Below are 17,840 nucleotides of genomic sequence, written 5' to 3'. Positions count from 1 at the left end.
GTCAACAGGCATGTGGATGTGGGAGAACCTGTGGATATTATGTATCTGGACTTTCAGTAGGTGGTTGAAAAGGTCCCTCACCAAAGGCTACTGAGAAAACTCCACAGTCAGGGAATTAGAGAACAGGATCTCTCCTGGATTAGGAACTGGTTGAGGTCCAGAAAGCAGAGAGTGTCAATGGGCAATTTTCACAATGGACTGAAGTGGTAAGTGGAGTGCCCCAAGGATCTGTCCTGGGACCTGTACTTTGCAACCTCTTCATAAATAACCTGGAGACAGGGCTAAGCAGCAAGGTGGCCAAGTCTGCAGATGACCCCACTTTTCCGAGTGGTGAAGACCAGAAGAAATTGTGAAGAGCTCCAGAAGGACCTCTCCAAACTGGGAGACTGGACAGCAAAATGGCAGATGCGTTTCAATGTAAGTAAGTGTAAAGTCTTGAACATAGGAGCAAAGAATCAAAACTTTACATATAGGCTAATGGGTTCTGAGCTGTCTGAGACAGATCAGGAAAGAGATCTTGGGGTCCTTGTGGACAGCTCGATGAAAGTGTCGACCCAATGTGCAGTGGCAGTGAAGAGGGCTAATTCCATGCTTGGGATCATTAGGAAAGGCACTGAGAATAAGACAGCTAATATTGTAATGCCATTGTACAAATCAATGGTAAGGCCACACCTTATTGTGTATTGGGTCCAGTTGTGGTTGCACATCTCAAAAAGGATATAATGGAGATGGAAAAGGTGCAAAAGAGAGCAATCAAAATGATTACTGGGCTGCGACACCTCCCTTATGAGGAAAGGTTATAGTGTTTGGGGCTTTTCAGTCTAGAAAGAGGTGCCTGAGGAGGGACATGATTGAGACATACAAAATTATGCAAGGGATGGACAGAGTGGATAGAGAGATGCTCTTTTCTCTCTCACATAACACAAGAACCAGGGGACATCCACTAAAGTTGAGTGTTGGGAGAGTTAGTACAGACAGAAGAAAAAGTTTCTTTACTCAGCATGTAATTAGTGTGTGAAACTCCTTGCCACAGGAAGTAGTGATGGCATCTTGCCCGGATGCCTTTAAGAGGGGATTGGACAAATTTCTGGAGGAAAAGTTCATTACGGGTTACAAGTCATAGTAGGTATGTGTAAGCTCTTGGTTTTAGAGGCAGGCTGCCTCTGATTGCCAGATGCAGGGGAGGGTACCAGGACACAGGTTGTGTCTGTTGTCTTTTTTTTAATTAATTTTTCCAAAAACAAAAATAACACACATAACACATAATACAATACATAAACACAGTATTAGAGGGTGCAAGATATCATACATCTCTATAACTAAAAAATCATTACATATTTCCTAATCCAGTTCTTCTTCTACGTTAGCCTCTTAATATCATTTATCTATAATATATATATAATACATTCATTTAAATACCCTATCTTATACTTCTACAACTTTATTTTCAATTAAGCATAAAATAATTTTCATTAATCTATATCGGTTTCACTGTTGATCCAAGCTCTCTAGAAATCTGTCCCATTTCCACCACATTCATTATTTTCTCTATTAATTCATCTTTCATTGGGATCTTTGTGTCTTTCCAATATCTAGCATATAAAATCCTCACAAGAATTAATATCATAATCCAACATATTAAATTCTAACAACTTTTAATATCCTAATAATTACATATATCATTTCTCTATCTATAACATCCAAAATTAATATAGCCTCATGACTAAATACATAAACATATACATAAACATCCAAAACAATATCATCTAAAATTAATTCTAATTCATTAAAAATATCCTCCAAAATTCTAACATCTATTAATATCAAGCTAACTAAAATTTTTATACATATTATAAAAATGTATAAATAAAATTTATACATATTATAAACCTATAAAACTTATATAAATTCTCATTGACATCTAATAAACTTTAATTTCTAACATACAAAATTAACACATTACTCTCTTTCTTTTTATCTATTCCCTTGTCTCCAACCTAAATATCCACAGGCCTGCCAAATCTCTTCTCTTCTCTAGGCTAACTTTCCATCTTTTTTTCCTAATAAATTTCACATGAATTCCTCTTAACAGATCACGGTTTAATGTACTCTCCCTTCTTGCTAAATAAACATCTTGATGAGTCATCTCCTTCACTTGATCATTCCAACCTATGTCAGTTGGTTGAAGAATTCTTCTTCCTTCACTTGATCAATCTAATCTGCATCAATTAGTCGAAGTACGAGTATTTCTTCTCCTTTGTGGTCTGGTGACTTTTGAGTCTTTATCTTTCAAGCTATCTCCAACATTGTCTCTTCCAATTGATTGTTTTGTCCTGTCTCCAGTGTTTTGGATTTATCTTCCATTTCTTTGCTCTTTTGTTGATCCTCTCCTGTTTGTTGCGTATTGGACTCATTTGTCTGCTGAATTAAGATTTCCAGGCTAATTTGGATTTGTAAATATCATTTGCTTGTTGCTTTCCCATTTCCAATACTTTTTCCATAATCCTTTGTTTTTTCTCATGAGATTTGGATATAACATCTTTAAGTTGCAGACTAAGATCATTTAGTTGTGTAGTTAACGCATTCAAACTAGCTTGAACCTGCAGATATTGATTTGTTTGTTGCTGTCCCATCACTACTAATTTCTCTATATTGTCTTGTATTGTCTGCTTCCATTCTTTCCCTTTCGGTTCCTCTTGTGTTAGTTTTCCCAAGCTGGACTCCGGGGCAGAAGAGCTCCTAACTTTCGCTCCTTTTCCTGTTATCCTTTTTCTTCCTTCTTATATCTTCTTTCTTCTTACTTCACTTGTCAAGTCCTGTTCTTGTCCTTGTAGTATCTTTTTTAGTCCACTAGATGTCCCTGATGTTCTTATTTCTGTTTATATCTTATTACTGTTATTTATATTTGTTTCTATGTCAACTGCATTCCTTTCCAGGGGATAATCAAAGGAATGTAAACAATCAACCACTTTGGTAGAACAAAAAAAAATGCAGGTCTCCAGTTGCTCTCCACAGGAAAACAAAACTGAACACTCCACTACAATAACTGTATTCCAAGACGGTTAATTTGTAATCCAACAAATTTTAGATTTATAAAGTTAGACTTATGCACTCATATTTCCATAACAAGCTCGGCAGATCTCTTCCAAAGCTTCTTCTCACATCAACAAACAAATACACAGAGAAAGCCTCCCCCTCCTTCCTCTTCTCCCAGGAGGGGGAAAGCCTGCCCCTCCTTCCTCTTCTCTCGGGCAAAAGCTTAATCAGGCAGTCAATTAGTCAATTAATACCAGACACACACAACGGAACAACACTCACTTGCTTCTTTCAGCTTCCTTCCCTGCTTGGAGCCTTCGGCTTAATTTCAACATTGAATCCTCACCATCACCGACATTGATGGCTGGGTTCCCTTGGAGAAAAAACAGTCCCTGGCTGGACCCTTCTTCTCCAAAACCGTACACCTTCTGTAGGATTAAGGCCTCTTCTGGCCACTGATCCTCGGATCTCATCAGACCCACGATTCTGGGAAGAAATAGTGTGTTTTCCAAGAGCTTTCCAGGAGCTCAGAAAAACACGGCTATTCAGCCCCCTCAGGCCCTGCCCCCTCTGTGTCTGCTGTCTTGTGTGCTCCCTGGGGTATTTGGTGGGCCACTGTGAGATACAGGAAGTTGGATTGGATGGGCCTTTGGTCTGATCCAGTGGGGTGGTTCTTATTTTCTTATGTCTCAGGCTGAGATTCAGACTGAGCAATTGTATCAATTGCTCAACACAAGTTAACAACTGTGTTTCATGTAGTTTGGAATAATAATAATAATAATACCCATCATCAGATACACTGCAGGAGTAGCAGACTGGACATAGTCAGAGCTAGAGACACAGACCATATGACTAGGAAAATAATGACCATCAACCATACTCTGCACTCCTGCAGTGATGTGGACAGACTATCTCCCTTGCAACTCAGGTGGAAGAGGAATTCTGCAAGTCCATCAAACAGTAGAGGAAGAAAAGAGGTCTTGAAGAATATAGGCACTGCAGCCAAGAGGATATACTTAAAATGGTTAACAACAATAAATTATTGAACACTAACGAAACAAAACAGGTTTATAAGAAAGAATAAGGAACCAAGTGGAAAAATGGGAAAATAAGCCACTGCATGGACAATGTTTGCAAGACATTACTGGAAAAACAAACATCACCAGGACCTGGCAGTGGCTCAAAAAAGGCAACTTGAAAATAGAAACAGAGGGTCTAATAACAGCTGAACAAAAACAGACATTATGAACAAATGCATTTAAAGCAAAAAGTAGAAAAAACAACAGGCAGCAAGTGCTGTCTGTAAAGAAACAGATGAAACAGTGGACCACCTAATTAGCTGCTGTGAAAAGATTGCACAAACCAACTATAAAGGCATGTCAAGGTAGCAACAAATATATACTGGAACATCTGTAAAAAAAAAATGCAAGCTACCTGCAGCCAAACACTGGTGGTACCACAAAAATGAAAAAGTTGTTGAAAATGAAGATGCCAAATTATTACGGGATTTCTGACTACAGACAGACAAACATCAATCACACAAAACACCAGACATAACTGTGGTTGAAAAGAAAGAAAAGCAAGTCAAAATAATTGATGTAGCAATACCAGGTGATAGCAGAAAAGAAGGAAAAGAACTGGGGAAAAACAACAAAATACAAAGATTTACAGGTAGAAATTGAATGACTGTGGCAGCAGAAGACCAAGTGATCCCAGTGGTGACTGGCACCCTTGGTGCTATTCCAAAACACCTTGAAGAGCATCTGAACAGCAGAGGGGCCACAGAAATTACCATCAAGCAACTGTAAAAAGCAGCTTTGCTGGGAACAGCTTGCGTTTTGCGATGGTATTTGTAACATCAAAATAGGATAAAATAGCCCTTGGGAAGGACCCAGTGTCTCGATAAAAGAAACCAGTCAATAACTTCTACCTGACTGTGAGAAAATCTAATAATAATAATGTGACAGATGACAGTCTCAGAAAGGAAAGACAGATCTGTTAGTAGGAGGGAAATCCCTCCCAGCAGCAGTCTTCTCTGCTTCTTTCTCTGACTGGCAAACACTAAGGGGAATCCCTAGTCACCTTCATGGACATTCCCCCTCAAATTTGCCAGTCAGAGAAAGAAGCAGAGAAGACTGTTGCTGGGAGGGATTTTCTTCCTATCTCCAATGAGTATCTGTTACATGGCAAGGAGGAATGCACTGTCACCAGTTCTGGGGCAACAGCCATAAAACACAATTCTATACATGCATACACAGAAATAAGCCCCACTGAATACCAGGGGGCTTATAGCCTGATCCTGACCAACGCAAGCTGGCCCACTGCCAGCACGCACTGTCGCAAATGTGCCGTAAGGCTCAGCTGTGGCAGTCAGTACCAGCCCAGCACCAGAGTAGGCTCAGTGCAAGCCCGCATTGGGCCGGCGCCAGTTGAAGGCCGGTGGAATGCCAGTTGGAGCACTGTGCAGCAGAGAGATGCTCCCAACCCACAGTTTGGGAAACACTGTGCTAGGGCATACACAACAGTGGAAATGCTTTGAGGTCAGCTTGCAAACCAGAATCAGTAACTATAACCTGAAGTAGTTTTGGAAAACTATAATGTACTTATGGGGAATCAACAAACCAGAGTTATAGCTATTCTTCCACCTCCAAAGGCCACTCCATCTGCAGATAGGAATGCTGAGAAGACAGAAAATGAAAGAAAATAAACTACAGTTTGCCTGTATGTTTGAATGTTCAAAACTATGACTGATACAAACCCGTGGTGGTTTTGCCTCTGGGAAGGGGAGAATTGTGAGCTCCAAGTCAGCCAAATACAACAAGGAAGATGAATAGCTGCAACAGGACAGGATAGATAGGGTGTGGGGTGGAAAAGATGCTTACCATAGGTTACCTGCCCTGGGCACAAATATATCTGGAGCTAGACCTGCCAAAACACATATCAGAGGTTTGAAACTGCCAATCCACACTGCATTGTTTACAAGGGGATTATATTAAAATGTACATCCTATTTACAATGAGGTGAAACTTGACATGGGTAAATTCCTTTTTATAAGTCCAGCTACAGTTAGGACTAAGATGGTCCTCTTATTCCCTACTTAACACATTTGATTATTTGCATTCACTTTCTTTCTGAACCCAATTTATTCACAATTCAGAGACACAGGGCTACAATATCACTTGGTCATAAGAAACACTTCAGAGTTTCAAAACACTTCAAGGAGGCCTTATAAATTTGTGGATGGCACCAAAATGGGAGGAGTAGCAAACCCAATAGAAGACAGCAGAAGCTTTCAAAAAGACATTGACAGAATGGAACACTGGGTTGAAATGAATAAGATGAAGTTCAACAGGGACAAATGCAAGGTTCTGCACTTAGGCAAAAATAACTAAACATGCAAGTATAGAATGGGAGATACCTGGCTTGGAGACACAACAGGTGAGAGGGGTTGCAGTGGATCACAAGATGAATAGGAGTTAGCAGTATGATGCAAAGCTGCAAAGGAGGCCAACACAATTTTAGCTTGCATTAGGAGAACTGTAGCTTCTAAGTTGTGAGAAGTAGTAGTTCCACTTTATTCTGCGTTGGTCAGACCTCACCTGGAGTACTGTGCCTAATTCTGGGCACCACACTTTAGGAAAGATGCAGCCAGACTGGAGATTCAAAGAAGAGTGACGAAGATGATCAGAGGGCTGGAGAACAAGCCCTAGGAGGAAACGTTGAGGGAACTTGGTATGTTTAGCCTAGAGAAGAAAAGGCTGAGAGGGGACATGATAGCGCTTTTCAAATACCTAAAGGGCTGTCGTATGGAAGAAAGAACAAATTTGTTCTCTACTGCCTTTGAGAGTAGAACTAGATAAAATGGGTACAAACTGCAAGAGAGGAGATTCTGGTTGGACATCAGGAGAAAACTCTTGATGGCAAGGGTGGTTTGGGAATGGAAAAGATAGGTTGTATATTCTCCCTCACTGGAGATCTTCAAGCAGATGCTCAAAAGGCATCTACTAGCATGGAGTTGGACAAGATGACCTCGTAGATCCCTTCCAATTCTATGATTCTATGAAAATAAAATTGACTACATGTCTTTAGTCGCAAACATTGCTTTCTTCCATAATGTAAGAGATGCATGCACGCACACTCATATGCAGAAATCCAGAGAATCTTTCATGAATACCTTGCAGTATTGGATAAAGGTACAAAAATATTATTTCCAGAATATTAGTCTACTACATACAAAAGCTATTTCTGACTATATCCAGACCAGGGCTCTGCATGCATAGACATCCATACAGAAATATTTAGTACTGCAACATCTTCATTTCTCGAAACAATCCAAATGTCAACCAAATTCTCAGCGACTCTACTTAGTGTTATGAATGTCATTACATTCCCAGCCGCCCTGGGTCCCTTTGGGGAGAAGGGCGGGATAAAAATAAAGTTTATTATTATTATTATTATTCATTAATAACACTTATTATCTCCTTGACTCACTTAAGGAAATTAGGTAAATATTTAATAAAAGATCAGATCCCCAAAATAAAAAACATTCAGTCACAAACCGAACATAGTTAAAATATCCTCAGAATAGATGCATAAATACATAAAGAAAAGTGAAATTTTCACATATGATCTGCAGTCATATTTAACAATTGCCAACAGTACAATTTTATAATGTACTGCCTGTTTTATAATGTTCTTGATTGTTTAGAGAATACTGAAAAAATGTAGGTTATATCATTATGTTTCATTGATTGAGAGGCAACAGAAACATTTTAAATAAGAACTGAGAGTTCTAGTTCAGTTAAGAAATTGCAGTTTATAATAAGCATGCCCTTTGTATCAATTTCCAGCAGAATACTGAAGAATGATTCCAAAAACTACAACCAAAATTCTGTACAACTAATGGACTCCAAGTACCACCCCAAGAATGTAAACAATTTTGTCTCAACAAAAATCTCATTACTACTCCAGAATAATACCATTTATTTAATTGGGTCTCCTAGTTTGAAAATTGCAGTCTCAGTGAGACCAGTTGATAATAATCAGTTAAACACAAGTACTGTACTCGTACTGAACTAAGCCAAAGCATACAATGTGAGAGAAATTCCTGTTGAAATCAGTAAAACTTTCTCGTAACTGTCCCAATCCAGTGACAGCAATTCACACACATGAATAGATTTCCCATGTTGATCGGCTCTCCCATATGTACAACAGAGTACTGTATGGGGAAAATAAAACCATACCCAGCAATGCGTATGAGGAACTACACAAAACACATTTTTTTAGATCTTTACACAGGCGGGGCCACAGTACCCACGGGGGATCCATTCTCAAAAACTGCAGATAATGAAATCCATGGATTCTGTCCAAAGGTGACTGGAGCTATGCTCCGGTCATGTCCAGAGGGCTTTCTGAAGCCTGCAGAGACTGTGCACATCCGCCCAAGGCCTCTGTGGGCTTCAGAATGGCAGTTTCAACTAGAAAAACACAACTTCCTGTTTCCACAGGGAAACAGGAAGTGACTTTTTTGCCCATATAAGGTATTCTGAGATCCTGGAGGGCTCCCCCAAGCCTCAGAATACTTTATATGGGCAAAAATGTCACTTTCGGTTTCCCTATAGCAGTGGTCCTCAAATTGGTGGGTCGTGACCCACCAGTCGCAGAACCACTGCCCCTTTCCCTCTTTAAGATACAGGGGCAGGGAGAAAGCCGTGATGCAATCCCCAGGACTACGCCACCTAACCTACCTGCTGCTGGGATCAAGGGAGTGCAGGAAGCCCTCTGTAGGGCTCCCTGCAGCTTGCAGAAAGTGATAGTAATGATCACGACCCACCACCGTTTTTGCGATTGCAAAATTGGAAATGGGTTGCAATTGTTACTTTCACTTTCTACAAGCTACGGGGAGTTCAGAAGGCTGTCCACACTCCCTGGACCCTGGCAGCAGGTAGGTTAGGTTTAAAGAAAGTCCCCCTTCCCCACAGCAACGCGATCCTAGGGATCGTGTCGCTGCCGATTTTCCCACCCCCACAAAAACCTACCTCGGGAGTTTTACTCCCGAGAAGTTCAAGTACCACTGCCCTATGGAAACCAGAAGTTGCTTTTAGGCCGAAATAGCCATTCTGAAGCCTGCAGAGACCGCGGGCGGATGTGCTTGTACTCCAGAAAGCCCTCCAGAAAGGCTCAGATTGGGCCAAGTCTGGCTCTATGTGGGTCCAGAGGACCCATGTTGAGCCAGATCTGCGGTTACAGAATCTGCAGATACAGAGGCCCCACCTGTAATAGACCAGTGGTTTTCAAGCCTTTTAGAAACCCTAGAGGCTACTACCAGATTTATAAATGCCAAGGGGTGTTGCTATGATTGGACAGCAGTGCTCCCCCCAAGTTGCAACTTGTTTAACCCTCAAACTGCCCTGTCAGTTTCATGAACCACCAAAAATTGGGACACAACTCAGTGGTGCATTCTGGACCAACCGTTTGGGAACCATTGTAAATAGACTATTGTGGATAGTTCTGCGGCCCCTAAATGAAGGAAACAACATTATAGTCCCCATAGACATTAACACAACAAACAGCAGAAAAGAAAAAAACATTGCCTGGAATACAGATTTATTTGAAATCTGAAGTCCTAAAACATTTGTGTTGTTACATCTGCCCAGAGGAACAGACTGACACCTAAACCCATGCGAACACTCAAATAACATTTCACCTGCCTAAACTCAGTTGCTGACATGATTATTTCACTATGAAACATCTATTTCCTGCCAATAACTACATTTTATCTTCTGCTTCTATAGCATAATGAGAGTTCTGTCCACCACATGAAAACATCTGAAAACATAAAAACATCACTACTTCTCACATTATCATTTCTTATAGTTCTGTTCTACCAAAGCGTCTCCTACTAACCTAAGTAGCCTTTCCCTTATACTGAGCACCAGTTAGTAATTGCTCTGAAAATTATGAGTGGAAAAAACTGGTGGCTACTGATTATTACAATCTGTGACAGATTTCATACAAATATCATAAGAACATAAGAACAGCCCCACTAGCCCCATCTAGTCCAGCTTCCTGTATCTCACAGCGGCCCACCAAATGCCCCAGGGAGCACACCAGATAACAGGAGACCTGCATCCTGGTGCCCTCCCTTGAGTCTGGCATTCTGACATAGCCCATTTCTAAAATCAGGAGGTTGCACATACGCATCATGGCTTGTAACCCTTAATGGATTTTTCCTTCAGAAACTTGTCCAATTCCCTTTTAAAGGCATCCAGGCCAGATGTCGTCACCATATCCTGCTGTAAGGAGTTCCACAGACTGACCACACACTGAGTAAAGTATCATCCTCACTACATGAACCTTTCGGCTGAATCACTTCATGAGGCCTCTGCTGATAACTTTATTGCAAATAAAGTTTATTTTTTTTCAATTGCAGATGGTGATGCCCATATATTTCAGCACACCTACCTCAAAAAGAAGAGAGCAAAATTCAAGGCTGTGCATAAACCGGGATTCTGCAGAAGCAAAGAGCACGGCATTACGGCAGAATTCAGCCTGCTAACAATCTGAACTTTAATTTTAAAATGAAAACAAAGTTTCAAGTTCTTATTAATAAGAAAATATTCAGGAAAGCACTGGAGGCGCACTGGAAAGCGCCTTATGAGGTTTCAGAGTCAAATGGGGTTCCAAAGTGGTTTTCTAGTGGACAGGGGGCAGATTCCTTTTTAGTTCCTTTACTCTTTCCCCAACTAATAGATGCATAATGAATTATGCAAAATATTTATGTATCTATATAAATATTATTCACAATAATGAGAGAAATCCAGATTTTCCTGACACATAATTAGGGTTTTTTTGGCATATAATTCTGATTTTACAGTAAATACAAAGTACATGAAGCGTACTTAAAAATCTATCGTTAAAAAGCGTAAAATTATTTTCTTATGCCAAACCATGGTTTGGTGCTATGTGAACAAAGACTCCCTGGCTCATACAACACCTCTTCTCATGAACAATTCCTTGCCTTCCTTTCTGATTTGAGACAAATCATGATTTGCCATTTCGTCCAAACCAGTAAATTCTGCCTTGCACTTGTCCTGCAAACTAGGATAAGCCACCATGGTTTGATTCTGGTTTCTAATCCCATTCTGTACAGCAAGCACAAACTACTGTTAACTGCTTCGAATAAAATGGCAAACTAGGGGGTGGATGTGGGATGCAGTGTGTAAGGAGAGAAGAGAAAGCATCACTAGCACCCTTAAAGGCTTAGTCATGACGCATCAAACCACATTTTGGCATTATGCCTCAACCATCCCACAGACTAACGGTAAATACTTCCAGAGTATTTTCCTCATACAGGTATTACACTAACATTATTAAATTATGCGCAAACAGTGTTTCTTATACACCAACAGCAGGAGCTTCCTCATTACCATTCTCAGTACTTTTCCATTATATTTTTAAAAAGGGAAAAACCACTGACCCCATTTCAAGACAACCACTTAAACTAGCCCAAGGTATAAAGATAAAACCTCTCTCAGGATTGCTTCCCATGTTTTCCGTGATGCTGAAGCGCTCCATCCATTTAAATTCCAAATCTAAAATCCTCATAAAATTTCAACTTTGGAAAGCTTAAGAAAACATCTGTCCCAAGGAGGATATAGAAAGCAGATCAGCAATACCTGTACTTTATTCATCTTAATATTTTAACATATCCCACTGCACATTACAAAAGTATATTATAGCAATACATACCTATACATACAGCCTGGACATATTTATTTGGAAGTAAGTCCCATTTTGTTCAATGGAGCTTACTCCCAGGTAATTATATTAAGGACAGCAGCCTGAGACACTAAAGTGATAAGCAATAACACTACAGTGTCACAGACTTACATGAGGAAGTGGTTGTTGCTTGTTGGGTATTGTTTCTGTTAGGGAAAAGACTTTAACAACAATGTTTCTTCAAAGGAACAATATTACCAGTAATAAGGAACTTGCACATTAATCACCATTGTGATTGTCAAAGTTCCCACTTTAAAACTCTAGAATACTGTGCTCGCTTCGGCAGCACATATACTAAAATTGGAACGATTGGAACTCTAGAATACACATTTTTAAAAGCAGTAGAATATGTGATATAATTGCTGATTTCTCAATGGGTGGCATCATGATACCATCTAGTAATATGAACATTTTAAAAGTAATTATACATGCAAGAAACATTCCAGCAAGACATTCTTCACACAGAGAGAAAGAACTTACAAAGAACTCCAACACACAGAGTATGCTTCTGCAACATTTCCACTGGGGGAGAATAAAGGACAGGTTCCAGAAATACCACCCTGACAGAGATCAGGAAAACAGGGAGACACATCCTCTTCCCTTGCAAAAATGCAAGCTAAGAAATGTCAACAACTCCTACAATCTTGGGAATACAAATGTGTTTCACGTTTCTTACAGCACTAATTTGTAAAGTCTGCCTGCAAGTCTTGTTAAAAAAATTTAGTTCAGACAAGACACAGATTTTAAATCCTACAGTTGAAGACTGTAACTTGAAAATAAACACAAGGTACCCTCAAGGCACAATGAATTATAATAGCATACATATTAAAGTATTATAGTTTTTAACCAGTTGGGATTACAGGTCCACAGTTCCTTGGGAATGGCATATCTAACATTGATTTGATCATGTGCATTTCTCTGTGACACAGTAATACACAACAGAATACGCAACATACATAATAATCTCAACCAGCTCAGTGTCAGGGCAAAATCCCAACAGACATGCAAAACAGTGACATATAGCAGATATGCTGGGACAAGTTACAGTACCATCTTCTGAACTCATAAACTGCTTTATACTAAGTTAGACCTTCGGTCCATTTCACTCAGTATTGCCAATGCCAACTAACAGTGGTTCTCCAGAGTTTCAGCCAGAATAGTTTTTCCTATTCTTATCTGGAGATGCCAGGGGATGGGACCTGGGACCTTCTGGATGCAAAGTATGTGCTCTACCACCAAGCTCCAGTCTACACTACAGTATTTTCTGTATTTACAACATGCATATTTCCCCTCTCCTGAGCTAGAGGTAGCTAACACTACTGAAAGACAATATACCTTAAGAAATCTACGAGAGTCATCTGCCAATCCCAAACCAAGCATATTCCAATTCACTGCCATACAATTTCACACAATGTTGCTAAAGACATATGGATATGGTTGCTGAATGGTGGTTCCTGACCTTTATAGCTTGCTAATTTGCACCAGCAGTGCAATGCTACAGGTTGCAGTGTTCCAGTGGCACAGAACTCACTGTCACATCCTAAATACTTATGTCGGCTAGGTCACCTGTTCATAGAATTAAGTCACAAAAAAATTTAGCAGGGTACATGAACAGTTGAAACAATACTTTTCTCATACAAACTCTATAGACCAACTTCTTTAAGAAACCAGTGTCCCTTTATTTCAGGTATTTCTTACTAAAATAAAGAAATATTGTAGCATTATAATTGATATTATTGATTTTTTTGCCCCCTCTTTTATTTTATAGGTATCAGTTATCCAACCTGCGTGTCATGTTACTGCTCATGACATTTCTTTGGGGCTTGACATCCTTTATTTCATAGCACTGCAGTTTCACAGACAAACAAAACAATATGCACCTGAGCACTTAGTTGTTTCTGCAATTGTAATTGGGCACCCCAGAAAAGAAACACACTAGCCATAATGGCAGATGTTAGAAAGAACAGAGAGGGAATAAGTCACAGTGGCTTTGGCAAAGGATACTCTGATGTCCCTTTCCCTCATGGGATCCTCCTTTATCCGAGAAAGGGCTGTTATAGCAGAGTAGGGCTGCAATCCTATCCTCACTTACCTGGCAGTAAGCCTGTTGACTATTATGGGGTTTACTTCTGAGTAGAGATGCATAGGATTGGGCTCAATGGCCCCAATCCTATCCAATTTTTCAGTGCCAGTGCAGCTGTGCCAATGGTACATGCACTGCATCCTGTGGTGGGGAGACAGTCACAGAGGCTTCCTCAATGTGGGCTTTGGGGCTGTGCTGCACGACTACTATACACAACTACTCAGAAGGAAGTCCCACAGAGTTCAATGGGGCTTACTCCAAGAAAAGTGTGCATAGGATTTCAGCCTTACAGCCCAATTCTATCCACACTTTCCTGGGAGTAAGCTCCATTGACTCTAATGTCTCCTTCTGAGTAGAAACTTGGGCTGGGCCTGGAGGGCCCTGGGCAGAGTCCCTGGGGCCACCCTTGACCAATATCTGAGCACAAAACAGTGACAAAATGTGTCTTGTTTCTGATCACTAGAATCACCACAGAACCAGGCTGTAATGCTATCCACACTTACCTGGGAGTAAGCCCCACTGACTAGAATGGGACTGACTTCTGAGTAGACATGGAAAGGCTTGGGCTCTTAAGGCTGTGATGCTATGCACACTTTCCTGGGAGTAAGCCCCATTGACCCTAATGGGACCTACTTCTGAGTAGACATGCACAGGCTCGGGCTGAGGCTGCCACCCTGTCCACACTTTCCTGGGACTGAGCCCCATTGACGACAGTGGGCCTTCCTCCTGAGGAGACATGCGCGGGATTGGGCTCTCAAGGCCCCACTTCGAGGCAGGAAGGCGCTGCCGACGGAAGAGGGACGGAGGGCGGTCAGTACACGGACGTGAGTCTGAGGGGAGGATTGACGTTGGCGCCCCCCCAGAAGGCCAGCGCGGCGGCAGACGAGCCAGGGGGTGCGCGAGCCGCAGCGCCTCATGGGCACGAAGCGCCTCAGACTGCGGAGTGTACATATATATACTGCATAGATAGCCATATAAACACATAGGGGGGGAAAAAAGATGTGGGGCTGTCGATGCGCGCGCACGAGCGCGGGCACGCGGAGGAGCGCGAGGGGGTGTCAGCGCCTGCCCCGCCCCCTCCCACTCAGGCGGCATTCCACAGGCCCAGGCCGGCCACGACCGGTTTTAGCCGGTTCCGGGCGGGTGGTTCGTCTCCGTGCGCGCGTGCCGCACGCTGCCCGCTGACGTCAGGCGTGTGTGGCGCGCGGGCGGGCGGAGGGGTGCGGCGGCGGCGGCGGCGACAGCAGCAGTAAGTGGCGGCCGCGGGTGTTCTCGCTACGTACGTGTAGTGCTGCGGCTTCTCGGGCTGCGCCTGAAGCGCGCTGGCAGGCGCCACCGGCCCGGCTGCGGAAGGCCCGGTCGGCACCGAGCCCTTCGACATGCTTCTCCGCCGCCCGCTACCACCGAGGAGTAGAGCTTTATTATTCACTCTGCGCGGTCCGCACGGAGACCGCAGTGCGCAGGCGCTGCCGCCGCCATTACCGCCCCGGGTTGCCAAGAGCATGCTGGGGCTTGTAGTCCCGGTGATGGCGGAAAGCCCCCCTTCTCTTCTGCTGGGTTTCCGGCCTGTAAAACTACAAATCCCGTGGGGGCCCTGCGCTGGCTGTCCCGGATTGTGCAGCAGCGCGGGGGCTTTTAGGAATTGTAGTTCCCAGGAAGCCCTTTGTAGCTCTCCTCCCACCCAAGGCACGAACACGATCATTCACTGTACTGTGCGGGTCTTGCACATTTCAAGACACGGCCCTGCGGGTAAAAATGGTTAGAGGCCACCTATAATTTCAGTGGTTCTTACTTCCCTGGAAGTAAACTGTGGCATGTCTAGTGCTAGCATTTTATGAGGATGGGGCTGCAGTCCTATCCACACTTACCTGGGAGTAAGCCCCGTTGACTATAATGGGACTTGCTTCTGAGTATGTATAGGATTGGGCTATTAATCAGCTATGGGTGGCCACTTGTTTCCTGTGAGAGCTCCAATGCCTGTGCAAAAGGAAGTTGGGGGCCGGCTGGTCTGTGTCCTAATCACATAATTATGTTTATATGTTTGTTATTGCAACATGATAAGTTATTATTATTATTTATTATGCTTTATTTTTACTCCGCCTTTCTCCCCGAAGGAACTCAAGGCAGCTTACAAACAAGGTTAAAACAAGTTAAAAACATAATTTAAAAGCAGATAAAAACAACATATCATAAAAACAGTAGTCAGATAAAAACTAATCAGGTAAGAGCATAGGGCAGCAAATTAGAAAAGGATCAGACCTGTGAGCAGATGTTAAAGAATGTTAAGAGATGTTAAAAAGATGTTAAAAAGGCCAGGAACTCAGAAGGCTTGTCTAAACAGAAAGCCAGGCCAGAAAGTTACAAGAGAGGGAGCTGTTCTTAAGTCAAGGGGAAGGGAATTCCATAGTGTTGGTGCCACTACTGAGACGGCCCTATTTCTTGCCGCCGCCCCACGTACCTCCCTAGGCGGCGGCATTTGTAAAAAGGCCTTCTCTGATGACCTAAGAGGATGAGCTGGATTGTACGGGAGTAGGCGATTTCTAAGATACCCTGGCCCAGAGCAGTATAGGGCTTTAAAGGTCAAAACCAGCACCTTGAATTGGGCCCGGAAACAAATGGGCAGCCAGCGCAGCCACTGGAGAAGCAGACTGACAGAGTCAAACCGCCTACCTCCAGTAACCACGCGGGCCACCGCATTCTGCACTAGTTGCAGTTTCCGAACCGTCTTCAAGGGCAGCCCTACATAGAGCGCATTACAATAATCTAGCCTCGATGTCACCGTGGCATGGGTCACCGTGGCCAGGTCTGCACGATCCAGGCCGCAGCTGGCGCACCAGCTGAAGCTGAGCAAAGACCCCCCCCCCCCGGCCACAGCCGCCATCTGGGAATCCAAGAGCAACTGTGAGTCTAGGTGGACCCCCAAGCTGCGGACCTGCTCCTTGGATAAGTTACTATCCAATCCAGTAATCTTAATTGGCAAACAAACATGGAGCCCAATCATGTCCATGTATGTCTACTCAGAAGTCAGTCTCATTATAGTCAATAGGGCTTACTCCCAGGAAAGTGTGGCTAGAACTGCAGCCATGGGAAGTTACTATCTGCTTGCCGTGAAATATGCGAGTCCAGTATAATGGCAATTCAGCTTGCCATAAACTAAGTCACATATCTCTGCAAAATGGTCTTTGGCTTCTTTGACATAGTAACTGGACATGTTATTAATGGAATACATAGGTACGCCCCCCAGTAATAATAATAATAATAATAATAATAATAATAATAATTGTTATTATTAACAGTATTTATATACCACTTTTCAACAGAAAGTTCACAAATCGGTTTACAGAGAAAATCAAACAAACGACTAATGGCTCCCTGTCCCAAAAGGGATCACAATCTAAAAGATACAAAACACCAGCAGACAGCCGCTAGACAAGGCACTGCTGGAGTGAAGAGGACCAGTTACTCTCTCCCTGCTAAATAAAAGAAGAGCACCCATTTAAAAAGTGCCTCTTACCCAGTTTACAATCTGCTTTATAATTACCAGTATAAGTACAGCTAAGAAAAGAGATGAGTCGAAGTACATGTATCTCCTTATTCCACAATATCATGCTAGTTTCTAGGTAGCTCAGATTCATTAGTGCTTACTCACTGGTGGGTGTGTGCATAATGTGGTAGCCTTACTCTGTGGAATAATTTCTGCCACTGCTTGTTTTATTTCATATTTTTAAAATTCTATCCTGCCCTTCTCACATTAGGGACTCAAAGCAGGTTACAATGTGATGAAAACGAGGTGATACAAAGCATCATAAAAAATGGCAATTAAAACAAACCCATAAGCCATAAGGACATTAGCAACAAAGCATCAGAGACTGTAACTGTGAAGACTGGACTGATTGTAAACTCTGAGCAAGACCTAGAATACTGTATTTTCTTTGGAAAG

General features: G+C 42.3%; 1 protein-coding gene across 2 annotated transcripts in view; it reads right to left on the bottom strand.

Annotated features, from left to right (window-relative positions):
* Positions 1-15,323, bottom strand: part of UNK (unk zinc finger) — a 66,800-nt gene extending 51,477 nt beyond the window's left edge. For both annotated transcript variants that reach the window (XM_066615330.1, XM_066615331.1), the window contains exon 1: positions 15,184-15,323. In XM_066615330.1, the coding sequence (XP_066471427.1) occupies positions 15,184-15,281 (98 nt within the window). In that variant the 5' untranslated portion in view covers positions 15,282-15,323. The remainder of the gene's footprint in view (positions 1-15,183) is intronic.
* Between the last annotated feature and the right edge of the window lie 2,517 nt (positions 15,324-17,840).

This window comes from Tiliqua scincoides, chromosome 2, assembly GCF_035046505.1.
Source record: "Tiliqua scincoides isolate rTilSci1 chromosome 2, rTilSci1.hap2, whole genome shotgun sequence".
NCBI classification, from domain to species: domain Eukaryota; kingdom Metazoa; phylum Chordata; class Lepidosauria; order Squamata; family Scincidae; genus Tiliqua; species Tiliqua scincoides.
Note: the sequence above shows the minus strand (reverse complement) of the source record. Positions and strands in the feature narration are given on the sequence as shown.